Source organism: Gavia stellata, unplaced genomic scaffold (assembly GCF_030936135.1).
Source record: "Gavia stellata isolate bGavSte3 unplaced genomic scaffold, bGavSte3.hap2 HAP2_SCAFFOLD_1180, whole genome shotgun sequence".
Lineage (NCBI taxonomy): Eukaryota > Metazoa > Chordata > Aves > Gaviiformes > Gaviidae > Gavia > Gavia stellata.
In genome coordinates, this window is record NW_026776575.1 from 1 (window position 1) to 26,149 (window position 26,149).

The 26,149-nt window shown below is 53.1% G+C and overlaps 2 protein-coding genes across 2 annotated transcripts; both read left to right on the forward strand.

Annotated features, from left to right (window-relative positions):
- Positions 1–143: 143 nt before the first annotated feature.
- LOC132321151 (electroneutral sodium bicarbonate exchanger 1-like) lies at positions 144–10,036 on the forward strand (the record flags this gene model as incomplete). The annotated part of the gene is made up of 19 exons (XM_059834728.1): positions 144–332; positions 501–589; positions 722–879; positions 1,249–1,336; positions 1,842–1,988; positions 2,166–2,257; positions 2,766–2,940; positions 3,077–3,210; positions 3,828–4,073; positions 4,176–4,281; positions 4,635–4,796; positions 5,482–5,595; positions 5,944–6,105; positions 6,696–6,947; positions 7,587–7,655; positions 8,203–8,376; positions 8,476–8,613; positions 9,053–9,153; positions 10,024–10,036. Coding segments are annotated over 19 exons (2,609 nt in total), but the record flags the coding sequence as incomplete, so codon positions are not given.
- Positions 10,037–13,306: 3,270 nt separating this feature from the next.
- Positions 13,307–25,357, forward strand: LOC132321152 (electroneutral sodium bicarbonate exchanger 1-like). The gene is made up of 24 exons (XM_059834729.1): positions 13,307–13,369; positions 13,769–13,850; positions 14,555–14,683; positions 15,132–15,267; positions 15,481–15,641; positions 15,746–15,925; positions 16,094–16,182; positions 16,249–16,472; positions 16,842–16,929; positions 17,435–17,581; positions 17,759–17,850; positions 18,359–18,533; positions 18,670–18,803; positions 19,421–19,666; positions 19,769–19,874; positions 20,228–20,389; positions 21,074–21,187; positions 21,536–21,697; positions 22,288–22,539; positions 23,179–23,247; positions 23,795–23,968; positions 24,068–24,205; positions 24,654–24,751; positions 25,264–25,357. Exons 1-24 carry the CDS (start codon positions 13,307–13,309, stop codon positions 25,355–25,357), a joined length of 3,315 nt encoding a protein of 1,104 aa, XP_059690712.1.
- Positions 25,358–26,149: the final 792 nt, after the last annotated feature.

Consider the following 26,149-nt stretch of genomic DNA (forward strand, 5'->3'; position numbering starts at 1 on the left):
TGCTGGACATTAGTGCCAACAGCATCGAAGAGATCGCAGGTACTGTGGGTGCCGCGTCCCTCCGGGAACGGCCGAGCTTGGCTCGCCGCTGTGCCCTTCCTTCCTAGATCAAACCCTGCCTCATTTTCCTGTGCCATGCCCAGATCTGATCGTGGGCCAGCAAGAACAGCTCACGGAGTTTGACGAGCGCACGCGGGCAAAAATTGGAGAAGTTCTTTTGAAGAAGCACCACCATCAGAACGAGAAGAAAAGAAACAGCCTGCTCCCCATCGTCCGCTCGTTTACTGATGTGAGCAAGAAGCGGTCGGACCTGCACCTCCTCGACAAGCCAGGTGAGGGTTCCTGCAGGGCTTTGGCACCCGGTGAAGGTTTCTGCAGGGCTTTGGCACCCGGTGAAGGTTTCTGCAGGGCTTTGGCCCCATTAGGTTTGTCCTAGCAAAGGAGAAGCATCCCAATTGCTCCTTGTCCGTCTTTCTGAGTGACTTTCTTTTTTCTACCAGCTCAAACACTTACCCCTCATCCTTCTCCCACCACTGTGGAAGCTAAAAATGGGGTGAACCATGAGACCAGCACAACGGATTTAAGCAAGGTGAGACACTCATAGCTTTCTTAGGCCTTCAGGGCCGAATTTGCTGTTGCAACCTTGGCTGCAGAGGGAGCTGCAGGGTGCTGTGGGCTTTGCTTTTGGGGTAATTGCCTGAAAATGGCTTGTTGTGCCCAGGCGGAGCTGCACTTCATGAAGAAAATTCCCAGCGGGGCTGAAGCGTCCAACGTGCTCGTAGGAGAGCTGGATTTCCTTCGCCAGCCCATCGTGGCATTTGTCCGCCTGACCCCGGCTGTCCTCCTCTCGGGCATGACGGAAGTTCCCATCCCAACAAGGTCTGAACGAGAAGCACAAAGTTTTTATTTCAAACCCCCCCAACAAAACATCAGATGGCATGCATCAGTTTGGCATCCCAAGGGAACAAGGCCAGCGGGAGCCAGCACGTTTCTGCCAGCCACGTCTCCTTGCCTTCATTTCCCCCTTCCCTGCTGTAGCTTTTAAACCCATTGGCCAACGTGAATGAGAGTTGGCCCCAAAATGAAATTTGCGATGGGTTTTGATGAATTTCCAATTCATCACCGGAGTCGGTGAGCCTCCGTGTCCCCTCTCGAGCCGTGCTGTGGGCTGGGAGCTGCCAGGGATTTCCTTGGGTGCTCTTTGAGCCATGACACGTTCGTTTCTCTCCTTTTGTTTGTCTTGCCCAGGTTCCTGTTTGTTTTGCTTGGACCAGAAGGAAAAGCCCATCAGTACCATGAGATCGGCAGGTCCATGGCTACTATCATGACGGATGAGGTGCGACGTGAGAAGGGATATCTCTGGGTCATTTTTGGCTTTCTTCACCTCTCCCTGTCTCTGTAGTAGTGAGGAAGAGCGTTTGCTGTCCCCGCTGCCGGCAGCTCTCCAAATAGCCCACCCTTCGTTCGCACCCCAAAGCAAACACGCACGTTTGCATCCCCCCACATCCTGGAGGCTGAAATCCCACCCGGGGTGCATCCTGCACCTCGTCCTTCTCCCCGGGGTCCCCAGCACGCTGTCCCCAGTGGTGGCATTGCCAGGGCCAGTAAAACTTGTCCTCTTTAAGCAACAGGCTGCGGTGTGCCATGGGGGATGGGGGGCCTCGTGGAGGAGAGGATTACAAGGAACACGATGGACAGATTTTTCCTTTTGGGGGAATACTTCCTGCCATTGCCAGCAGGAAATTTGGGGGAAATTATCTTGCGTTTAGCCAAGTGCTTATTGCACTGCTTAGGGCATGCGAGATGGGTTGTCCTCTGAGCAGGTTGTCTCCTACGGGCAGGTTTTCCATGACGTCGCCTATAAAGCCAAGAACCGGGCTGACCTCGTGGCCGGCATCGATGAGTTTCTGGATCAGGTCACGGTCTTGCCGCCTGGAGAGTGGGATCCATCGATCCGAATCGAGCCCCCGAAAAACGTCCCTTCGCAGGTGGGTGCTGCGGTGGAGGGAGGTGCGAGGGGGACGGGCAGGACGGCAGGCAGCTGGGGATGCTGTTCAGGGCTCCAGATTCACCAGGTCCCTATTTGACACAGTCACATGGCCAGACCAGAAGCAAAACAAGCCAGTGGTTACAAATAGCTGTCTTTCTTATTTCCATTTGAACAGGAAAAAAGGAAGATGCCAGGAGCTCTCGATGACAGTGCTTCTGACAGTGAGCCAGAGAAGCACAGCGGTCCTGAACTGGAGCGGACGGGAAGGTGCAAGCTTTGATAGTTTGGGGTGTTTTTTTTCTGCTTGCCTCCCAAATCTGAGCATGCACCTTGCCTTTGAGCAGGTTTTTGGGGTTTTTTGGTTCAGTGAAGGGGCTCCACATGCCCAGCTGGGTCCCTGGGCTGGGCAGGTGGGAGATGTGGGCAGCTGGGCTCAGCCACAGCATCATTGCACACAGGTTTTCTTGATTTGGGGTGGAAGCAGATGTGCAAATACCTCCAGGTAGAGCTCTGCTGCTTCTCAGAGCAAGGGAGTGTTGCAGTAAGAGGGGATGGGCTCTCAGGTTAGGTCTTGTTTTTTCTTTTTTCTTCTTTTTATTTTTGTTGTTGGAGGGCATTTTGGCGTGCCTCAGCTTCTAGTGGGTGTAAAAAGGGAGAAGGAGACGGCTTCTTTTCAGCACTGAAAATTACTCCATGCTTGTGATTGCCCTTCTGCAGCCAAGAAAAGTCCATGTGGTCTTGCAGGAGAACAGTCTCTATTTTGTCCTTCTTCCAGGCTCTTTGGAGGTTTGATCCTGGATGTGAAGCGAAAAGCCCCGTGGTTCTGGAGCGACTTTCGGGATGGTCTGAGGCTGCAGTGTCTGGCGTCCTTCCTCTTCCTCTACTGTGCCTGCATGTCCCCTGTCATCACCTTCGGGGGACTGCTGGGGGAGGCGACCGATGGCCACATAGTGAGCAGCTCTCTCTGTTGGGTGGCACGGGGGAGGATAAAACTCATGCAAAAGTCCTTGCTGCAGTGAGTTTGCTCTGGGTTTTTTTTCCCCCTAATGCTTTCTGTACTCACTGCTGCCTCTCTTCCCCGGACAGAGTGCCATGGAGTCGCTGCTGGGCGCCTCCATGACCGGCGTGGTGTTTTCCCTCTTTGCTGGCCAACCTCTCACCATCCTCGGCAGCACCGGACCCGTGCTCGTCTTTGAGAAGATCCTCTACAAATTCTGCAAGTAAGGCTGGTTGCTGCGGCCGGGTGCTGTGAGAGCCTTCAGAAGGCAGCGGGGATGGAGAAAAGATGTTTGTCTTTCATTTCTCTCAGCGGCAGTTGTTCGATTGAAGTTGTCTTGTGTGTCACAGATGCTGCACGCTGCTGCTTTAGTATGTGATGGTGCGAGAGCCCTGGCTCTCTGAAGGATGGATGGGGTCATTTGGGGGTTTTAGGCTTAAAGCGAAGCAGCTGGAGGAGGAGAAACCACAAGGATGTGGATGCCCAAGATGGGCTGCACAAGGAAGAGGAGACAAATCACTCTGGTTTGGGAATGGGGGAAGATTTGCTTCCCTCTGAGTACAAAACAAGGCACTTCTTAGCCTGATTGTTGCTGGAAGTGGAAATACAGTTTGCTCAGGTAGCCAAATAGTCTACTGCTGAAATGTTGTGAGTTTGGATGATTTCATTGAAAAAGTAGGAGTTTTTCATGTGAAATGGGTATTTTCCATGACAGTCCTTCTGCTGTGATGACTTCGATGTGAGATGAACCACCCTTATTGCAATTTAAATTTATCATTAAGCCCCAACTTGGAGCCTCTTGCTGGCCTTTCCACCCTTGGTTTTATTTTGGTTTCCCAGGGAGTACACGCTCTCCTATCTCTCTCTGCGGGCATGCATCGGGCTGTGGACCGCCTTCTTCTGCATCGTGCTGGTGGCCACCGACGCCAGCTCTTTGGTGTGCTACATCACCCGCTTCACCGAAGAAGCCTTCGCCTCCCTCATCTGCCTCATCTTCATCTACGAGGCTCTAGAGAAGCTGAGTCACCTGCGGGAGACCTACCCTGTGCACATGCACAGCCAGCTCGACTTCCTCACCATCGACTAGTGGGTTTTTTCCTCCTAAAACGCCCCTGCCCCTTGGCAGGAGCTCAGGGCTGCACCTGCATCGCCTCTCCCTTACCCGTGTCTTGGCTTCTCTCCTCCCAGCTGTAAGTGTGAGGCACCGACGCATCCCAGCAATGAAACCCTGCGTTTCTGGGAGAGCAACAAGATCAACGTGTCTGGCATCGCCTGGGAAAACCTCACGGTGACCGTAAGTGCCCCGAGCCACTGCTTCCTCGTGCCGCGGCCACGGGGCCCAGGGGCATTCGCGTGGTGCGCAAGTCGGAGCCCTTCAGGTGGTGATGGGCTTCCAGCTGTGCTAGTGCTGCTCTGAAAAGTCATTGCTTACATCTAATGGGTGGTTTTAACCTGCTTGGTCCTGGGAAGGAGCGTCCACCTTGTCCAGTCCACCTTGTGCCCAACATCGTGGGTAATAACTGTCCGCCTCCTCAACGCGGTGGCAGGACAATATTTCTGACCGGCAGCAGAAATAACCCCCTCGTTATGCGAGGTTTCCTTGCCGCACGTGCACTGCCTTTGTGTCCTGATGCTCTGTTTCTCCAGGAATGTCGGTATTTGCATGGAGAGTTTCAAGGACCTGCCTGTGGACCCAATGGCCCCTACACGCCTGACGTCCTCTTCTGGTGCTGCATCCTCTTCTTCTCCACCTTTGTGCTGTCGAGCTTACTGAAGAAGTTTAAGACCAGCCGATACTTCCCAACCAGAGTAGGTAGAAGACGGTGGCCAGCAGCAGTCTCCACGCTCATTTCCCAAAATGGCTTTCCTGGAGCACTAAGCAGTATTTGCCACCACTCGGTCGAGCTGGGAAACGTTGACCTTGAAGGCCAAGCTCTCCATCAGCGTGGACGTCCCTCACTCATTTCCATGAGCGCAAAAGGATCGTAGCATTTCCCACCTGCCTGGCGACCTGTCCTGGAGCCATCTCTTGCTCAGGCAGTGGGAAATCAGGTCTTCCACAGTTACTTTTTTTCACCTTCTGTGCATTATGTGCTCAAGGGGAAGGCTGATTCAGCTGAGGAGCTGCCATAGCAAACGACACTATTTCTTCCTTTTGAGGAACAAATGATGCCTCAGTGCCTTATTCCCGTTTTAGCTGTGAGCGTGGCTGTCGTGGCAGACATCTGCTTCCTTCTTTTGTAATTTTATTTTTTTTTTTAAGGTTTCAACTAAGACAACCCTTTTCCACCTAATTAAACATTTTGTATTGCCTGGCACCAGATCTCACAGGCACAAACACAGCAACGGTATCTAACCAAGGGATTGGGCTGCATGTCCTCAGCATGGAGGGGTTTTGTTAACCGGTCTTAATGGCGTTGACGTCCCTCACTTTTCCATGTCATGTTGTGGCCCCCTTTGCGACGCCCCCTTCAGCTCTGGTTTCTTGCCCCAGGTACGGTCCACAGTAAGCGACTTTGCTGTTTTCCTCACCATCGTCGTCATGGTGCTCATGGACTTCATGATTGGGATCCCATCACCGAAGCTCCACGTCCCCCATATGTTCAAGGTAACGGGGTGTTTTGGCAGGGAGCTGGTTTCAGCCCTTGGGGATGCCACAAGGTGATGCCGGGGCAGGACAGGGCTGAGTCCGGAGGAGATGCTGGTGGTGCGACCATCTCCTCTTCTGCCTCCAAGCGCATTGTTTCCTTCGGGAAAGGAGAAGACAGCCCCAAAACTAGATACCTCCAGGAGAAGTATCTGTAGGTGCTTGCAAAGAGGGCACCGGCAGTGCTGAACCCCAGGGTGACGTGAAGCCAGGGCTGGGAGGTGCTCTGACATGGGAATGGAGGGGAAAAGCAAAGCCAGTGAGGTGGCTGGGCTGGGAGACGATGCTGATGTGTGTGCTTTGTTGCAGCCTACCAGAGACGACCGCGGGTGGTTCATCAGCCCCGTAGGACCCAACCCTTGGTGGACGGTGTTGGCTGCGCTCATCCCAGCTCTGCTCTGCACCATCTTGATCTTCATGGACCAGCAGATCACTGCTGTTATTGTGAACAGGAAGGAGCACAGGCTGAAGGTAAGGGGCTGCAAGAGATGAGCCCATCCCCAACCCACTCCGGGCTGCAGGCACGGGGAGAAGCTCCTATTCCAAATGCTTTGGGAAGGCATTGGTTTGGGAAAACGTCAGGCTGCGTGGCAGGATGCTCTCCTGCATTAATGATGACACAGGGAGCAAACGACAGGGAGTTCAGATGAGCAGCCTTTCAGAGGAGCAAATTAATCTTGGAGAAATAGAGAAGCGTGGTTTTGTTTTAAAATGTCAGCAGTGAATGGGGGATCGAATTGTGTTGACGCGCTGCCAGGGATAACTCAGAGTCACATCCTACTTGCAAGTGGTGGAAATTTCTTTATGAAGGAAAAAACCCGGTCTCTTTTTTTCTTTTGAGAAGTAGCTATCGCACAACCAAATCCACTTTGTCTGAACTCCTGACACCTTTTCATGCAAGGGGCTTGCACAAAGAGCAGATACCTCCTTATTTGTTTCCGAGGCGTGTTTTAAATTCTCAAGAAGTTGACTTGCGCTCTAGCGGGGTTTGAGCCTGACTTGCGACGTTGTCCTTGCTCTTGTGCTGTGGGACGCTCATCTCCTTGTTTTGCTTCCCGCAGAAAGGATGTGGGTACCACCTGGACCTTTTCATGGTGGCCGTGATGCTCGGGGTGTGCTCCGTGATGGGGCTGCCCTGGTTTGTGGCTGCCACCGTCCTGTCCATCACCCACGTGAATAGCCTCAAAGTCGAGTCTGAGTGCGCAGCTCCAGGAGAACAACCCAAGTTTCTGGGGATACGAGAGCAGAGAGTCACTGGCTCCATGATCTTTGTGCTCATGGGCTGCTCTGTCTTCTTCACTTCTGTGTTAAAGGTAAGAGGAAAATGCAAAACACCCAACAGCCACGAGCTTTTTGGAGGTTACCCAAAACCAGTCCCCTCTCTCCAGGCCCGAGCAGCTGTGGAGCGGAGGAGGAGGTGATCCCAAACCTTGGGGCTTGACCCACAGTGGGAAGCAGCCTCCTCGCTTACGCTTTCCAGCCGTTCAGCACGTTATCGATGGCAATTTGCTCCCCCAAATGCCTCAGCACAGCCGTTCCAGTAGCTAAACACACTGAAATCATCTCCATGGGCTTCCTTGCGTGTTCCTCCCACAAGATAATCTCCTCGCTAGGCTAAGAGGAGGCACGTCGCTTTTGCTTGTTGCTACAAGAATAAGGAGAAAGGTTTTTCTACCGTCACAGAACGTGGCATATGGTAGCATGGTCGCCTGTTTTCCTCCAACCTTTCTGGAAGATAGGATTCTGCTGATGAAAGATAACTCCAACGGTCAGCCTAAAGCAGAGCGTTAGCTCACTCGCAGGCACAAAAGCTCTGCTGGTTAAAATCCGACACGTCTCTAACCCTGTGGAAACTGGAAAGCTGTAGGCAATTTGAGGCAGTGCCTGTAGAAGAGAGTGGTACTACTGAAAATGCAATTTAAAAAAATAAATGATTGCATTCTTTCTTTCAGTTTATACCAATGCCTGTGCTTTACGGCGTCTTTCTCTACATGGGCGTGTCGTCGCTCGGAGAAATTCAGGTACGGACTTTTTTACAGCGTGCAGCATGTCCGCTGCCTGGTATTTCATCTCCGTAGAAGCAGGAAAAAAGCAGCGGCATGGGAAAAAAACCTCTCGGAAAGCAAGCAATGAAAATATTTTGTGTACGAAAAAGATTGGAGGAGGCACAGGAGGTCTATAGGGCTGGGAGGACCGGGCAAGTTGAGCGCTCCCTGTTTAAACACAGGTTAGGGCAGGCCAGTGTTTGGTTAGGTGAAAATGGGGGAGTTGAGTGCACAGGGAAGGCAATTTCTACCACTGGTGGAAATCCTTGCTGGGGGATTCAGTGGGCCAAGACAAGCTAATCATAGAATAACGTGGCATAATTGCACGTGGGTGGGCAGCTCTCACGGGCAAGCTGGTTTCTAGCTGGAGCGAAGGGAAAATGGGTGCTGCTCCCAGGAGGAGCATAGTGGGATCCACGGTTTCTCATGGCGAGCGAGATCCTGAAAACTCCCTCCACGTCTCAAGAGGGCCAGAAGCTTTCCGCAGTCCCAAGGTGGCAACTTTTCCACTTCGATTTTGCAGTTCTTCGATCGCTTGAAGCTGTTTTGGATGCCGGCGAAACACCAGCCGGATTTCATCTACCTGCGGCACGTCCCCTTGCGAAAGGTGCACTTCTTCACCGTGATCCAGCTGATCTGCCTCGTCCTGCTCTGGGCCATCAAGGTGTCCCGTGCCGCCATCGTCTTTCCCATGATGGTAAGAGGCGGTGCCGCTCGGCACAGGGATGTTTGCCACGTTGGAGTGAGATGTAGCACCACCTCTGGCCTCACCGCATCTTCCCTCTATTTCGTGCAGGTTTTGGCTCTTGTATTTGTCCGGAAAGCCATGGATTTCTGCTTCTCAAAGCGAGAGCTCAGCTTCCTGGATGACCTTATGCCAGAGAGCAAGAAGAAGAAGTTGGACGGTGCCAAAAACGAAGCCAATGAAGAAGAGGTAACGCTTGCTGGGCGCTCGGGGCTGGACATCTCCCTCGGGCTGTGAGATTGCCTGTTTCTAGCACAGCTTGTCTTTACATGTTGGGGCAAGATCAGAACTCAAAAGAAACAGATCCTAATAGCCTGGATCCCACATCTTAACCTTTTTTTTCCCTGAATGAGCAGTGAGCTTAACACTTGAATAGAGGTATAATTTTTTAAATGAGTCATTTATAATAACAGATGATGATGATGATGATGGAAAGATTGGCTCGTAACAGTGTTTTTAACACCCTCCCAAAAAATTCAGAGTGAAAGGTCTTTACCCTGCTGCGCTAATAGCTAAAGGTGCCACGAGTCAGAAGGAGAGGGCAGCATGCAATGTTTTTGCTGGGTGTTCAGTTTATTTCCACTTGGATCCAAGACAGAGAACTTGATTTGTCCCTTTTTTCCGTCAGGAGTCCCCGAAAATGATGGAAGCTGCTGCTGCTGCCGGTTCAGTTCTGCTGAAACTGGGCAAGACCAGCAACTTGGATACACCAAAGCAAAGCAGGGACAGGTAAAGCCCCACCAAGTGCCAGGACCCCCGGCAAGATTAGTTGGAAGGTGTTTGGCACAATTTTTTCCACTTGCATCTTTCTTGAGCGTCCCATAGAAAGCAGCAGTCAGCTTGGTGGGAAAATCACATCTACGGGCAGGGCTGCAGGAGGGGATCGCAGGGCTCTGCCTCCAAGCAGAGTGGCTGCACAACTCCCATCTGACCCCAAAAAGTCGCATCCTCAGTGACTTTAGGGTAGCTGGAGATCCTCATATGTAAAAACGAGGAGTTGCAGGCATGATCTGTACCAGCAGTGGCTTAGGAGCCCACTCCAGGGCTAAACGCCCGCAAGAGCCTTTGCACGGAGCTGTAGCTCTGCAGCTCTCAGGCTTGCCTCGCAAAACTCCTCATCCAGCAAAACCTGCCGTGCTTATGCTGAGCTTTGATTCTCGGGGCCCCGCTGTTCCTCTTGCTGATGCTAACGCACTTGGTGGCATCAGTTCCCATAGTCACGGATTGCTCTGTAAAATATTTATTGCAGGACTGATCCTTGCGAGATTAATATCTCGGAGGAAGTGTTGAAAACGAGCGTGTGGAAGGCTCTCACTATGAACACAGAAACAGTCTGAATCCGGGGAGGAAAGAGGTAAAGGACTGCATGTGAACGTGACCGTGCTCCTCTGCAAGCGACGGCGCATGCCTACAGTTTTCCCGTGCTTCGGCAGGCAGTACCGAGCAAACGGCCCGTCCCTGGGAACAGGCAGCGAGGACCGTGGCATGCAAACCAGCTCGTCACTGCCAGGGTGGTCCCACGAACAGGGTTGAACCAGCAGCAGCCGGCAGGTCTTCCACTGATGGTGCTCTCCCTCTTTTTGTCTTTTTTCCCCCCAGTTTTGCTATTTAGGAGCCTCGGCTTTGAAGGGGAGGAGTGAGAACGTGACTCAGGGACGTGCCAACGCAGAGACGGGGAGATACCGCTGTTTTCCAGTTGGAGGATTCCCATTAAAGCCATGTCGATGTTTTCAGTTCTCCTTGGTGTGCTTCAGGCATTCAGTATCTCTAGACCAGCAAACTGAGGTGTACGTGCCAGTCAATGGGAGTTCGGTGTCGTGAAGTTCCCGTGTGTACGTGCGTGTGGTGGTGTGGGTTTGTAGTGGTAGAGGGACTGCTGCCGCTTTATCATTCAGTGCTGTTTTCCTTCCTTTTACCTCCCTGGCACTCTGTAGTTTTTTCTTCTCCCCTGTCCTTGCAAAGTCTCTTCTCTCCCAGGGTGGGATGAGCCGGGAGGAAAGCGGCAAGATGCCTTTTCCTTCTCCCTTCCCCTGCCGCTGTGCAGGAAGAAGCTGTGAAGCAGAGATGGCTCTCGTGCTCTCTTGAGGTTTTGGGGCGGGGGGTCGTTGGGCTGTGGTGTCACCTCAGGCACATGCGGTCGAGTCGGCTGGCCGTGGAGCCTGGGAGGAGAGGACAAGCCAGAAGAAAAGGTCCCCTTGCAGCCCTGCATCTTGCTGTGGGCTCAGCACGTGCTCCAGGCTCTCGGCGTCTGCAACTGGTGCCTCGTGCCCAGCTGGGACGGGTGCACGAGCCCTCCTGCCATCGGCTTGTCCCATCCTCTGCGGGAGCCTGTTCGTGCATGAAGCCAACCCCAAATGCCAAGGGCAAGTTGTTGCTCCTTGCAAACGGGTGGGGAAAAGAAACTACAGAATTGCTCTGTAAGGAAGAAAGGGGTACATCCCCAAGCAGGGCCAAAATCAGACGGCTTTTACGGGATGGGGTTTTGCAAGCTGTAGGTTGACTTTTGCCAGCGTGGCATGGTGACTGTCGGAGGGGACAGCTGCTGTCCTGCAGCGCCGCGGGAGCGGTTCCCGAGAAAAGGGAGGCGGAAGCAGCTGAAGGAGTTGAAGCCTTAGGCCGCAAGAGCTGAGCAGCTCCGGGTATTCCAAAGTATTTTTCCAACCGTGTCCCCGCCTGGCCAGGGAAGTCAGTGGAGGAGGTGGTGCGTCTGGCTCCCTCTGTATAGTGTGCTGGAGGTGAGGAAAGGATTAAGGAAGAGAGAGGTCAGAGGAAGGAGGAGGGGAGTGTGTGTGGGGCTGTGCTGAGGGTGGGGTTTGGAGTAAGTGGAGGGAGAGGCTGGGGAAGAGCCCCAGGCCGGAGCTGGAAGCCAAGGGAAGGTGATGTCCCTCTGGGAGAATTAAGGGCTCGGCCTCGGGGTTGGACCTGGGGATGGGGTGCTGGGTGGTACAGGTATAATTGGGGGGCATGAGTGGGGGTAGGGGTCCCTCTCCGGAGGCAGCCAGCTCGAGCTGTCACCCGAGAACTCCTCAAAGAGGGATGGGAAACCTTCCCTGGGACTCTGCCTTCTCAGCGGGATCCCAGGGTCGGCCCCTGTTAGGGTGGCCGGCGTGGGTAAATCCCTAAGAGTGGTGAAGGTGCCTTCCGAGTGCCGCTTGGTGTTGGAGGCGAAGCTTTGGGTGCTTTGGGATTCGTACGACTGCCATCTGCTCAGGAGGGAAGGATGGGGGGAGAAAAGGTGGTTTAATGCACATGGTGGCATCTGGCAGCCTCCCTGCAGGAGGTGGCCAGGGCAGGGGCTGTGTCCTGCAAAGTACTTCACTGTGTGGAGCATCCTCCAGAAAAGCCGTAATAAATCCATAGAAATAATTTTGGGTTTCAGGGGGTCTGCCAAGCCCGGCCAGGCTTGTTCCTGACATCAGGTATATGCACTATCCCGTCCCATATCATTTGCCCGACGTCTTGCTCGGCTGCGGTGGGTTCGTGCCTCCGCCCTGGTCCCTGCTTGCTGCTCCTGGGAGGGAGCGTGGTGCTGCCCCGAGGTTTCGCTCAACCTCCTCCAGCTCCAGGATGGAGAGCTGATGTTGAGGTTCACGGCAGAAGGTCCCCAAAGGCTTTTCCTGCCACGCAGCCGCCAGCGTGGAGTGGGGCTCAGCACCGTGCCCGAAGCATGGCCCCCTCCTGACTCTGCCCCGCCACGTCCCCGTGCAGCCCGTCTCTGGGCTGAGACAGCCGAGAAATCCTGGGGGGGACATGGCAATGTCCCTGCGTGGGCTGGTAGAGAGCCAGAAGGGAGCTCGTCTGGACAAATACAGAAGAACGAGGCACATTGTAATAGTGAGGCTGCCCAATCGTCACCCTTTATTTGCTGAAAACCAGACTGCTGGGTGCCTGTCAGCAAGCACTCATTACTCTGGTTTGATTTCTTCAGAGATTGGTAGTACAGAAGGGAGGAAAAGGCACTCACCTTCTGCAAAGAGAACCGTTCCCCGAAAAGTCGGACCTTCCTCCTTTGCTCCAGTGATTTCCGATTTCAGTTTTACAAGCAATTACTGCTTTCAGCCTCCCAACAAAAGCAGCTTCGAAGCAGCCAACCGGAGCTTTGTGCTTAGGAAATAGTGCTAAGCGGAACAACTCTGGCTGCTCCAAAACTCCAAAGTGAGCGATGCAAAGCTCGGCATCCCCTTGCCCAGCCCAGTTTTGACAATGTGATGTTTTGCAGGCACCTGTCAGCAGCGGAGAAGGACGGAGAGGGAAGGCAAAGCGTTTGCAAGTGCTGGTGCCCATGCTGGGATGGGATAAACTGCTTTCCGGAGGCTTCTCCCCTTCCTGCTCCATCCCATCCCAAGGCCACAGGTCCGCAACCCCACAGCTCTACGAAACCCTTAACTCCTCCAGCAATTTCCTCAACAAAATAAGCGCTCCGAGTCCATTTGAGTGGCCTAACCGGGACCGAGTGAGTTCTGAGCGGGGCCCTTTCCTTCGGTGGCATCTCCGCGCAAGGCTTGCCGCGATTTCGAGGATGCTGCAACAGAAGGGCCATGGGACGCTGAGAGCATCTTGCCACAGAGACGGAGGTGCTCACTTGTCCTGTTTCCTCCTATGTTTCCTCCTAATGTGTATTTTGCCCCGTAAGGCGTATTTTCCCCAAGGCTTTGCACCTCACTCCTATTTTGGCAGCTTGTGCTTTTAAATACACCCAAACGCTGCTTATGCCTTTTGGCCCAGCAGGATGCGGCATTTACACCCCTTTTCTCTATTCCGGCTAGTTTTTGCCCAAAACAGAGCTGGTTTCTCCCCATCCACTAAGTTTTCCAAGCGGGAAGAGTCCTGGGGTGCGTGGCTTTAAATAACTGCCTGGATACGCATCACCGATTGTGATGCCATGAACGGTCACTTGTTGTGTCTCTGGAGTTGGTGCACACTGGGTGCCACTGAGCTCCTCTCGGTGAGAGCTGTCCAGGTGTCCCGGGGGACTCTGGCCCCCTGATTGATCTGGAGGTTCAATTATCCCCCCAAACCGGTGACCGACGTGAGGATGAACCAGAACGGGGCTTACAAAATGACACTTCTGGAAGAGTTACAGGTAGCACAGCTGAAGGGCTGAGCATCCCCCAAACAGGGGGAAAACTCTCCCCGAAATCCCATTGGCATTTCCCTGGAGGGCAGAAGGATGGGCAGGGGGAGATGCTTTGCACTGGGGAGGGCTGCCAGGGGCAGGTTTAGCGTCCCTGGTCGCAGCACGGAGGCAAAACGGTGTCTAAGAGAGAAGGAGACTTGCCGGCAGGACGCAAGGGAGCTCTAGACGCCCAGCCCCAACTTTTACCTTCTTCTCATTGCTAAACAGAGGCATGACGAGGAGGCACTGATTGACCAGGGGAGAAGGAGCAACGGTGCCAAGATTCACTATGAGAAGGAGGAGTTGGAAGGTGAGTCTCTGCTGAGATGCTGGTAGAGGGGCCACCAGCCCGGCGCCTTTTCCCGTTGCACAAAGTCCCTACAATGTCCCTCACTCGGTGTGACATCATGTGCAGCAAAACGTGCCATGCTTCTTAATAAAGCAGCACAGTTATTTTCACGTGTTTTAATATTACGGCTTTTCAACAGAGGGAAAAAGCCCCCGCGGAGGTCACGGTGTGAGCTTTAGCCATGGGGCTGGATAATTCACGGCTTGTTTACTCGCAGAGGCTGCTCCTGGCTTGGAGAGGTCTGGAGAATAATTGGACAGCTGCAGGCGCGAGGCTGTGCTTTTCTTCTTTTCTTCTGGAGTTCCTTATCATGGGACTGATTGGATCTTCTCTTGTCGCCTTGTGCCATACAAAGATTTTAAAAAGAATTCCCTTCTGTCACTGCTTAATGAGCAAGGCTGAGTGTTGGCCAGCCCAAGCTGGAATTTGAGAAGAGGTTGGATGCTTTCAGGGCACTTTTGGGGGAGCCATCACTTGTTGTTGCTCTGTTGTTGCAAAGTTCGAGTAAAACAGGCTTGGAAAAAAGGAGAGGTCTGTGACATTCAGGGATCCAGTGAAAACAAAATTGGTGTTTCCTCCTGGGACGGCTGCACTGATTTAACCGTGGTGTCTGCGTCATCCATCTCCCCAATATCGCGAGTGATGCAAATGCTGCTTTTTTGCAGGCCACCGGACCCTGTACGCCGGCGTGCAGATGCCGCTGGTGGGGCAATGCCACCGGCATCACCGACCCCACAAGCAGAAGCATCGGGAACAGGAGGAGGACTGTGCCCCGACGGAGCGGGGCTACCACTGTAAGTCCCGCCACCCCGTTCACTAAACTCCTTGGGGCTACATGGGCGCTGGGGTCTTCTGCAAGCAGGTCCATGTGGCTAGTTTGAGTGACTTGCTGTTCTTCCGAGGGAAAGTGGCATTATTTAACAAGACCCTCTTTTTCAAAACTTTCATCTTTTTTTTTTGAGGTAGTTAAATGTATAATGGATTTAGGCTCATCTTCCTCAGCGGGATGCCTGCTTTAAAAATGGAAATGTGGGGAAGGAAAGCTGCCCATCCTTGTGCAGGGGTGGAATAGATGCTTCTCCTTCTCCGTGGCTCTGTGCAAGCCCCAACAGAGCCAGGGGAGAGGGGCCGGCCCAATATTTGTGGCTGAACTGGTGCCGATCTGATGCCCGCTTTGCATGTGAGCGTGATGGGCCATATTCGAGCGTGGTAACGGGATGGGTCTCTGTGTTCTGCCCCCAGGCACCCCGTCCCAGCGGGTGCAGTTCATCCTCAGGACCAAGGAGGACGAGCAGCATGTCCCTCACGCCTTGTTCACCGAGCTGGATGAGATCTGCGTGAAAGAGGGCGAAGATGCCGAGTGGAAGGAAACGGCAAGGTAAATCCCTGCTGCCGGCTGTGGTGGGAGAGGAGTCCCTGCGCCAGCAGTGCACGCGGGCTCTGCTTTCCGCTCCGCAGGACGCGAAGTTTTTGCAGCTGTAGGTGCTGATGCGAGGAGCCGTCTCCTCTTGCTACCTGTAGCTCTGTTAAAGGGGTTGGAGAGCTGGGGCTGTTTCCTTGCAATGGGGCTGACAGCACCCGATGTCCGCAGGTGGCTGAAGTTTGAGGAGGACGTGGAAGACGGCGGCGAGCGCTGGAGCAAGCCCTATGTGGCCACGCTGTCCTTGCACAGCCTCTTTGAGCTGAGGAGCTGCATCATCAATGGCACGGTGCTGCTGGACATTAGTGCCAACAGCATCGAAGAGATCGCAGGTACTGTGGGTGCCGCGTCCCTCCGGGAACGGTCGAGCTTGGCTCGCCGCTGTGCCCTTCCTTCACAGATCAAACCCTGCCTCATTTTCCTGTGCCATGCTCAGATCTGATCCTGGGCCAGCAAGAACAGCTCACGGAGTTTGACGAGCGCACGCGGGCAAAAATTGGAGAAGTTCTTTTGAAGAAGCACCACCATCAGAACGAGAAGAAAAGAAACAGCCTTCTCCGCTCGTTTGCTGATGTGAGCAAGAAGGGGTCGGACCTGCACCTCCTCGACAAGCCAGGTGAGGGTTCCTGCAGGGCTTTGGCACCCGGTGAAGGTTTCTGCAGGGCTTTGGCAGCAGATGAGGGTTTCTGCAGGGCTTTGGCCCCATTAGGTTTGTCCTAGCAAAGGAGAAGCATCCCAATTGCTCCTTGTCCGTCTTTCTGAGTGTCTTTCTTTTTTCTACCAGCTCAAACACTTACCCCTCATCCTTCTCCCACCACTGTGGAAGCTAAAAATGGGGTGAACCATGAGACCAGCACAACGGATTTAAGCAAGGTGAGACACTCATAGCTTTCTTAGGCCTTCAGGGCCGAATTTGCTGTTGCAACCTTGGCTGCAGAGGGAGCTGCAGGGTGCTGTGGGCTTTGCTTTTGGGGTCATTGCCTGAAAATGGCTTGTTGTGCCCAGGCGGAGCTGCACTTCATGAAGAAAATTCCCAGCGGGGCTGAAGCGTCCAACGTGCTCGTAGGAGAGCTGGATTTCCTTCGCCAGCCCATCGTGGCATTTGTCCGCCTGACCCCGGCTGTCCTCCTCTCGGGCATGACGGAAGTTCCCATCCCAACAAGGTCTGAACGAGAAGCACAAAGTTTTTATTTCAAACCCCCCCAACAAAACATCAGATGGCATGCATCAGTTTGGCATCCCAAGGGAACAAGGCCAGCGGGAGCCAGCACGTTTCTGCCAGCCACGTCTCCTTGCCTTCATTTCCCCCTTCCCTGCTGTAGCTTTTAAACCCATTGGCCAACGTGAATGAGAGTTGGCCCCAAAATGAAATTTGCGATGGGTTTTGATGAATTTCCAATTCATCACCGGAGTCGGTGAGCCTCCGTGTCCCCTCTCGAGCCGTGCTCTGGGCTGGGAGCTGCCAGGGATTTCCTTGGGTGCTCTTTGAGCCATGACACGTTCGTTTCTCTCCTTTTGTTTGTCTTGCCCAGGTTCCTGTTTGTTTTGCTTGGACCAGAAGGAAAAGCCCATCAGTACCATGAGATCGGCAGGTCCATGGCTACTATCATGACGGATGAGGTGCGACGTGAGAAGGGATATCTCTGGGTCATTTTTGGCTTTCTTCACCTCTCCCTGTCTCTGTAGTAGTGAGGAAGAGCATTTGCTGTCCCCGCTGCTGGCAGCTCTCCAAATAGCCCACCCTTCGTTTGCAGCCCAAAGCAAACACGCACGTTTGCATCACCCCACATCCTGGAGGCTGAAATCCCACCCGGGGTGCATCCTGCACCTCGTCCTTCTCCCCAGGGTCCCCAGCACGCTGTCCCCAGTGGTGGCATTGCCAGGGCCAGTAAAACTTGTCCTCTTTAAGCAACAGGCTGCGGTGTGCCATGGGGGATGGGGGGCCTCGTGGAGGAGAGGATTACAAGGAACACGATGGACAGATTTTTCCTTTTGGGGGAATACTTCCTGCCATTGCCAGCAGGAAATTTGGGGGAAATTATCTTGCGTTTAGCCAAGTGCTTATTGCACTGCTTAGGGCATGCGAGATGGGTTGTCCTCTGAGCAGGTTGTCTCCTACGGGCAGGTTTTCCATGACGTCGCCTATAAAGCCAAGAACCGGGCTGACCTCGTGGCCGGCATCGATGAGTTTCTGGATCAGGTCACGGTCTTGCCGCCTGGAGAGTGGGATCCATCGATCCGAATCGAGCCCCCAAAAAACGTCCCTTCGCAGGTGGGTGCTGCGGTGGAGGGAGGTGCGAGGGGGACGGGCAGGACGGCAGGCAGCTGGGGATGCTGTTCAGGGGTCCAGATTCACAAGGTCCCTGTTTGACACAGTCACATGGCCAGACCAGAAGCAAAACAAGCCAGTGGTTACAAATAGCTGTCTTTCTTATTTCCATTTGAACAGGAAAAAAGGAAGATGCCAGGAGCTCTCGATGACAGTGCTTCTGACAGTGAGCCAGAGAAGCACAGCGGTCCTGAACTGGAGCGGACGGGAAGGTGCAAGCTTTGATAGTTTGGGGTGTTTTTTTTCTGCTTGCCTCCCAAATCTGAGCATGCACCTTGCCTTTGAGCAGGTTTTTGGGGTTTTTTGGTTCAGTGAAGGGGCTCCACATGCCCAGCTGTGTCCCTGGGCTGGGCAGGTGGGAGATGTGGGCAGCTGGGCTCAGCCACAGCATCATTGCACACAGGTTTTCTTGATTTGGGGTGGAAGCAGATGTGCAAATACCTCCAGGTAGAGCTCTGCTGCTTCTCAGAGCAAGGGAGTGTTGCAGTAAGAGGGGATGGGCTCTCAGGTTAGGTCTTGTTTTTTCTTTTTTCTTCTTTTTATTTTTGTTGTTGGAGGGCATTTTGGCGTGCCTCAGCTTCTAGTGGGTGTAAAAAGGGAGAAGGAGACGGCTTCTTTTCAGCACTGAAAATTACTCCATGCTTGTGATTGCCCTTCTGCAGCCAAGAAAAGTCCATGTGGTCTTGCAGGAGAACTGTCTCTATTTTGTCCTTCTTCCAGGCTCTTTGGAGGTTTGATCCTGGATGTGAAGCGAAAAGCCCCGTGGTTCTGGAGCGACTTTCGGGATGGTCTGAGGCTGCAGTGTCTGGCGTCCTTCCTCTTCCTCTACTGTGCCTGCATGTCCCCTGTCATCACCTTTGGGGGACTGCTGGGGGAGGCGACCGATGGCCACATAGTGAGCAGCTCTCTCTGTTGGGTGGCACGGGGGAGGATAAAACTCATGCAAAAGTCCTTGCTGCAGTGAGTTTGCTCTGGGTTTTTTTTCCCCCTAATGCTTTCTGTACTCACTGCTGCCTCTCTTCCCCGGACAGAGTGCCATGGAGTCGCTGCTGGGTGCCTCCATGACCGGCGTGGTGTTTTCCCTCTTTGCTGGCCAACCTCTCACCATCCTCGGCAGCACCGGACCCGTGCTCGTCTTTGAGAAGATCCTCTACAAATTCTGCAAGTAAGGCTGGTTGCTGCGGCCGGGTGCTGTGAGAGCCTTCAGAAGGCAGCGGGGATGGAGAAAAGATGTTTGTCTTTCATTTCTCTCAGCGGCAGTTGTTCGATTGAAGTTGTCTTGTGTGTCACAGATGCTGCACGCTGCTGCTTTAGTATGTGATGGTGCGAGAGCCCTGGCTCTCTGAAGGATGGATGGGGTCATTTGGGGGTTTTAGGCTTAAAGCGAAGCAGCTGGAGGAGGAGAAACCACAAGGATGTGGATGCCCAAGATGGGCTGCACAAGGAAGAGGAGACAAATCACTCTGGTTTGGGAATGGGGGAAGATTTGCTTCCCTCTGAGTACAAAACAAGGCACTTCTTAGCCTGATTGTTGCTGGAAGTGGAAATACAGTTTGCTCAGGTAGCCAAATAGTCTACTGCTGAAATGTTGTGAGTTTGGATGATTTCATTGAAAAAGTAGGAGTTTTTCATGTGAAATGGGTATTTTCCATGACAGTCCTTCTGCTGTGATGACTTCGATGTGAGATGAACCACCCTTATTGCAATTTAAATTTATCATTAAGCCCCAACTTGGAGCCTCTTGCTGGCCTTTCCACCCTTGGTTTTATTTTGGTTTCCCAGGGAGTACACGCTCTCCTATCTCTCTCTGCGGGCATGCATCGGGCTGTGGACCGCCTTCTTCTGCATCGTGCTGGTGGCCACCGACGCCAGCTCTTTGGTGTGCTACATCACCCGCTTCACTGAAGAAGCCTTCGCCTCCCTCATCTGCCTCATCTTCATCTACGAGGCTCTAGAGAAGCTGAGTCACCTGCGGGAGACCTACCCTGTGCACATGCACAGCCAGCTCGACTTCCTCACCATCGACTAGTGGGTTTTTTCCTCCTAAAACGCCCCTGCCCCTTGGCAGGAGCTCAGGGCTGCACCTGCATCGCCTCTCCCTTACCCGTGTCTTGGCTTCTCTCCTCCCAGCTGTAAGTGTGAGGCACCGACGCATCCCAGCAATGAAACCCTGCGTTTCTGGGAGAGCAACAAGATCAACGTGTCTGGCATCGCCTGGGAAAACCTCACGGTGACCGTAAGTGCCCCGAGCCACTGCTTCCTCGTGCCGCGGCCACGGGGTCCAGGGGCATTCGCGTGGTGCACAAGTCGGAGCCCTTCAGGTGGTGATGGGCTTCCAGCTGTGCTAGTGCTGCTCTGAAAAGTCATTGCTTACATCTAATGGGTGGTTTTAACCCGCTTGGTCCTGGGAAGGAGAGTCCACCTTGTCCAGTCCACCTTGTGCCCAACATCGTGGGTAATAACTGTCCGCCTCCTCAACGCGGTGGCAGGACAATATTTCTGACCGGCAGCAGAAATAACCCCCTCGTTATGCGAGGTTTCCTTGCCGCACGTGCACTGCCTTTGTGTCCTGATGCTCTGTTTCTCCAGGAATGTCGGTATTTGCATGGAGAGTTTCAAGGACCTGCCTGTGGACCCAATGGCCCCTACATGCCTGACGTCCTCTTCTGGTGCTGCATCCTCTTCTTCTCCACCTTTGTGCTGTCGAGCTTACTGAAGAAGTTTAAGACCAGCCGATACTTCCCAACCAGAGTAGGTAGAAGACGGTGGCCAGCAGCAGTCTCCACGCTCATTTCCCAAAATGGCTTTCCTGGAGCACTAAGCAGTATTTGCCACCACTCGGTCGAGCTGGGAAACGTTGACCTTGAAGGCCAAGCTCTCCATCAGCGTGGACGTCCCTCACTCATTTCCATGAGCGCAAAAGGATCGTAGCATTTCCCACCTGCCTGGCGACCTGTCCTGGAGCCATCTCTTGCTCAGGCAGTGGGAAATCAGGTCTTCCACAGTTACTTTTTTTCACCTTCTGTGCATTATGTGCTCAAGGGGAAGGCTGATTCAGCTGAGGAGCTGCCATAGCAAACGACACTATTTCTTCCTTTTGAGGAGCAAATGATGCCTCAGTGCCTTATTCCCGTTTTAGCTGTGAGCGTGGCTGTCGTGGCAGACATCTGCTTCCTTCTTTTGTAATTTTATTTTTTTTTTAAGGTTTCAATTAAGACAACCCTTTTCCACCTAATTAAACATTTTGTATTGCCTGGCACCAGATCTCACAGGCACAAACACAGCAACGGTATCTAACCAAGGGATTTGGCTGCATGTCCTCAGCATGGAGGGGTTTTGTTAACCGGTCTTAATGGCGTTGACGTCCCTCACTTTTCCATGTCATGTTGTGGCCCCCTTTGCGACGCCCCCTTCAGCTCTGGTTTCTTGCCCCAGGTACGGTCCACAGTAAGCGACTTTGCTGTTTTCCTCACCATCGTCGTCATGGTGCTCATGGACTTCATGATTGGGATCCCATCACCGAAGCTCCACGTCCCCCATATGTTCAAGGTAACGGGGTGTTTTGGCAGGGAGCTGGTTTCAGCCCTTGGGGATGCCACAAGGTGATGCCGGGGCAGGACAGGGCTGAGTCCGGAGGAGATGCTGGTGGTGCGACCATCTCCTCTTCTGCCTCCAAGCGCATTGTTTCCTTCGGGAAAGGAGAAGACAGCCCCAAAACTAGATACCTCCAGGAGAAGTATCTGTAGGTGCTTGCAAAGAGGGCACCGGCAGTGCTGAACCCCAGGGTGACGTGAAGCCAGGGCTGGGAGGTGCTCTGACATGGGAATGGAGGGGAAAAGCAAAGCCAGTGAGGTGGCTGGGCTGGGAGATGATGCTGATGTGTGTGCTTTGTTGCAGCCTACCAGAGACGACCGCGGGTGGTTCATCAGCCCCGTAGGACCCAACCCTTGGTGGACGGTGTTGGCTGCGCTCATCCCAGCTCTGCTCTGCACCATCTTGATCTTCATGGACCAGCAGATCACTGCTGTTATTGTGAACAGGAAGGAGCACAGGCTGAAGGTAAGGGGCTGCAAGAGATGAGCCCATCCCCAACCCACTCCGGGCTGCAGGCACGGGGAGAAGCTCCTATTCCAAATGCTTTGGGAAGGCATTGGTTTGGGAAAACGTCAGGCTGCGTGGCAGGATGCTCTCCTGCATTAATGATGACACAGGGAGCAAACGACAGGGAGTTCAGATGAGCAGCCTTTCAGAGGAGCAAATTAATCTTGGAGCAATAGAGAAGCGTGGTTTTGTTTTAAAATGTCAGCAGTGAATGGGGGATCGAATTGTGTTGACGCGCTGCCAGGGATAACTCAGAGTCACATCCTACTTGCAAGTGGTGGAAATTTCTTTATAAAGGAAAAAACCCGGTCTCTTTTTTTCTTTTGAGAAGTAGCTATCGCACAACCAAATCCACTTTGTCTGAACTCCTGCCACCTTTTCATGCAAGGGGCTTGCACAAAGAGCAGATACCTCCTTATTTGTTTCCGAGGCGTGTTTTAAATTCTCAAGAAGTTGACTTGCGCTCTAGCGGGGTTTGAGCCTGACTTGCGACGTTGTCCTTGCTCTTGTGCTGTGGGACGCTCATCTCCTTGTTTTGCTTCCCGCAGAAAGGATGTGGGTACCACCTGGACCTTTTCATGGTGGCCGTGATGCTCGGGGTGTGCTCCGTGATGGGGCTGCCCTGGTTTGTGGCTGCCACCGTCCTGTCCATCACCCACGTGAATAGCCTCAAAGTCGAGTCTGAGTGCGCAGCTCCAGGAGAACAACCCAAGTTTCTGGGGATACGAGAGCAGAGAGTCACTGGCTCCATGATCTTTGTGCTCATGGGCTGCTCTGTCTTCTTCACTTCTGTGTTAAAGGTAAGAGGAAAATGCAAAACACCCAACAGCCACGAGCTTTTTGGAGGTTACCCAAAACCAGTCCCCTCTCTCCAGGCCCAAGCAGCTGTGGAGTGGAGGAGGAGGTGATCCCAAACCTTGGGGCTTGACCCACAGTGGGAAGCAGCCTCCTCGCTTACGCTTTCCAGCCGTTCAGCACGTTATCGATGGCAATTTGCTCCCCCAAATGCCTCAGCACAGCCGTTCCAGTAGCTAAACACACTGAAATCATCTCCATGGGCTTCCTTGCGTGTTCCTCCCACAAGATAATCTCCTCGCTAGGCTAAGAGGAGGCACGTCGCTTTTGCTTGTTGCTACAAGAATAAGGAGAAAGGTTTTTCTACCGTCACAGAACGTGGCATATGGTAGCATGGTCGCCTGTTTTCCTCCAACCTTTCTGGAAGATAGGATTCTGCTGATGAAAGATAACTCCAACGGTCAGCCTAAAGCAGAGCGTTAGCTCACTCGCAGGCACAAAAGCTCTGCTGGTTAAAATCCGACACGTCTCTAACCCTGTGGAAACTGGAAAGCTGTAGGCAATTTGAGGCAGTGCCTGTAGAAGAGAGTGGTACTACTGAAAATGCAATTTAAAAAAATAAATGATTGCATTCTTTCTTTCAGTTTATACCAATGCCTGTGCTTTACGGCGTCTTTCTCTACATGGGCGTGTCGTCGCTCGGAGAAATTCAGGTACGGACTTTTTTACAGCGTGCAGCATGTCCGCTGCCTGGTATTTCATCTCCGTAGAAGCAGGAAAAAAGCAGCGGCATGGGAAAAAAACCTCTCGGAAAGCAAGCAATGAAAATATTTTGTGTACGAAAAAGATTGGAGGAGGCACAGGAGGTCTATAGGGCTGGGAGGACCGGGCAAGTTGAGCGCTCCCTGTTTAAACACAGGTTAGGGCAGGCCAGTGTTTGGTTAGGTGAAAATGGGGGAGTTGAGTGCACAGGGAAGGCAATTTCTACCACTGGTGGAAATCCTTGCTGGGGGATTCAGTGGGCCAAGACAAGCTAATCATAGAATAACGTGGCATAATTGCACGTGGGTGGGCAGCTCTCACGGGCAAGCTGGTTTCTAGCTGGAGCGAAGGGAAAATGGGTGCTGCTCCCAGGAGGAGCATAGTGGGATCCACGGTTTCTCATGGCGAGCGAGATCCTGAAAACTCCCTCCACGTCTCAAGAGGGCCAGAAGCTTTCCGCAGTCCCAAGGTGGCAACTTTTCCACTTTGACTTTGCAGTTCTTCGATCGCTTGAAGCTGTTTTGGATGCCGGCGAAACACCAGCCGGATTTCATCTACCTGCGGCACGTCCCCTTGCGAAAGGTGCACTTCTTCACCGTGATCCAGCTGATCTGCCTCGTCCTGCTCTGGGCCATCAAGGTGTCCCGTGCCGCCATCGTCTTTCCCATGATGGTAAGAGGCGGTGCCGCTCGGCACAGGGATGTTTGCCGCGTTGGAGTGAGATGTAGCACCACCTCTGGCCTCACCGCATCTTCCCTCTATTTCGTGCAGGTTTTGGCTCTTGTATTTGTCCGGAAAGCCATGGATTTCTGCTTCTCAAAGCGAGAGCTCAGCTTCCTGGATGACCTTATGCCAGAGAGCAAGAAGAAGAAGTTGGACGGTGCCAAAAACGAAGCCAATGAAGAAGAGGTAACGCTTGCTGGGCGCTCGGGGCTGGACATCTCCCTCGGGCTGTGAGATTGCCTGTTTCTAGCACAGCTTGTCTTTACATGTTGGGGCAAGATCAGAACTCAAAAGAAACAGATCCTAATAGCCTGGATCCCACATCTTAACCTTTTTTTTCCCTGAATGAGCAGTGAGCTTAACACTTGAATAGAGGTATAATTTTTTAAATGAGTCATTTATAATAACAGATGATGATGATGATGATGATGATGGAAAGATTGGCTCGTAACAGTGTTTTTAACCCCCCCCCCCAAAAAAATTCAGAGTGAAAGGTCTTTACCCTGCTGCGCTAATAGCTAAATGTGCCACGAGTCAGAAGGAGAGGGCAGCATGCAATGTTTTTGCTGGGTGTTCAGGTTTTTTCCACTTGGATCCAAGACAGAGAACTTGATTTGTCCCTTTTTTCCGTCAGGAGTCCCCGAAAATGATGGAAGCTGCTGCTGCTGCCGGTTCAGTTCTGCTGAAACTGGGCAAGACCAGCAACTTGGATATCCCAAAGCAAAGCAGGGACAGGTAAAGCCCCACCAAGTGCCAGGACCCCCGGCAAGATTAGTTGGAAGGTGTTTGGCACAATTTTTTCCACTTGCATCTTTCTTGAGCGTCCCATAGAAAGCAGCAGTCAGCTTGGTGGGAAAATCACATCTACGGGCAGGGCTGCAGGAGGGGATCGCAGGGCTCTGCCTCCAAGCAGAGTGGCTGCACAACTCCCATCTGACCCCAAAAAGTCGCATCCTCAGTGACTTTAGGGTAGCTGGAGATCCTCATACGTAAAAACGAGGAGTTGCAGGCATGATCTGTACCAGCAGTGGCTTAGGAGCCCACTCCAAGGCTAAACGCCCGCAAGAGCCTTTGCACGGAGCTGTAGCTCTGCAGCTCTCAGGCTTGCCTCGCAAAACTCCTCATCCAGCAAAACCTGCCGTGCTTATGCTGAGCTTTGATTCTCGGGGCCCCGCTGTTCCTCTTGCTGATGCTAACGCACTTGGTGGCATCAGTTCCCGTAGTCACGGATTGCTCTGTGAAATATTTATTGCAGATCCTTGCGAGATTAATATCTCGGAGGAAGTGTTGAAAACGAGCGTGTGGAAGGCTCTCACTATGAACACAGAAACAGTCTGAATCCGGGGAGGAAAGAGGTAAAGGATTGCATGTGAACGTGACCGTGCTCCTCTGCAAGCGACGGCGCATGCCTACAGTTTTCCCGTGCTTCGGCAGGCAGTACCGAGCAAACGGCCCGTCCCTGGGAACAGGCAGCGAGGACCGTGGCATGCAAACCAGCTTGTCACTGCCAGGGTGGTCCCACGAACAGGGTTGAACCAGCAGCAGCCGGCAGGTCTTCCACTGATGGTGCTCTCCCTCTTTTTGTCTTTTTTCCCCCCAGTTTTGCTATTTAGGAGCCTCGGCTTTGAAGGGGAGGAGTGAGAACGTGACTCAGGGACGTGCCAACGCAGAGACGGGGAGATACCGCTGTTTTCCAGTTGGAGGATTCCCATTAAAGCCATGTCGATGTTTTCAGTTCTCCTTGGTGTGCTTCAGGCATTCAGTATCTCTAGACCAGCAAACTGAGGTGTACGTGCCAGTCAATGGGAGTTCGGTGTCGTGAAGTTCCCGTGTGTACGTGCGTGTGGTGGTGTGGGTTTGTAGTGGTAGAGGGACTGCTGCCGCTTTATCATTCAGTGCTGTTTTCCTTCCTTTTACCTCCCTGGCACTCTGTAGTTTTTTCTTCTCCCCTGTCCTTGCAAAGTCTCTTCTCTCCCAGGGTGGGATGAGCCGGGAGGAAAGCGGCAAGATGCCTTTTCCTTCTCCCTTCCCCTGCCGCTATGCAGGAAGAAGCTGTGAAGCAGAGATGGCTCTCGTGCTCTCTTGAGGTTTTGGGGCGGGGGGTCGTTGGGCTGTGGTGTCACCTCAGGC

What these genes read in the sequence shown, in the direction of transcription:
- LOC132321152 (XM_059834729.1), top strand. Translation starts at nt 13,307, where the DNA reads ATGAACGGTCACTTGTTGTGTCTCTGGAGTTGGTGCACACTGGGTGCC. An exon ending in GACGGAGCGGGGCTACCACT is followed by an intron (nt 14,684 to 15,131) that starts GTAAGTCCCGCC and finishes TTCTGCCCCCAG; the next exon opens with GCACCCCGTCCCAGCGGGTG. An exon ending in AGGCGACCGATGGCCACATA is followed by an intron (nt 18,534 to 18,669) that starts GTGAGCAGCTCT and finishes TTCCCCGGACAG; the next exon opens with AGTGCCATGGAGTCGCTGCT.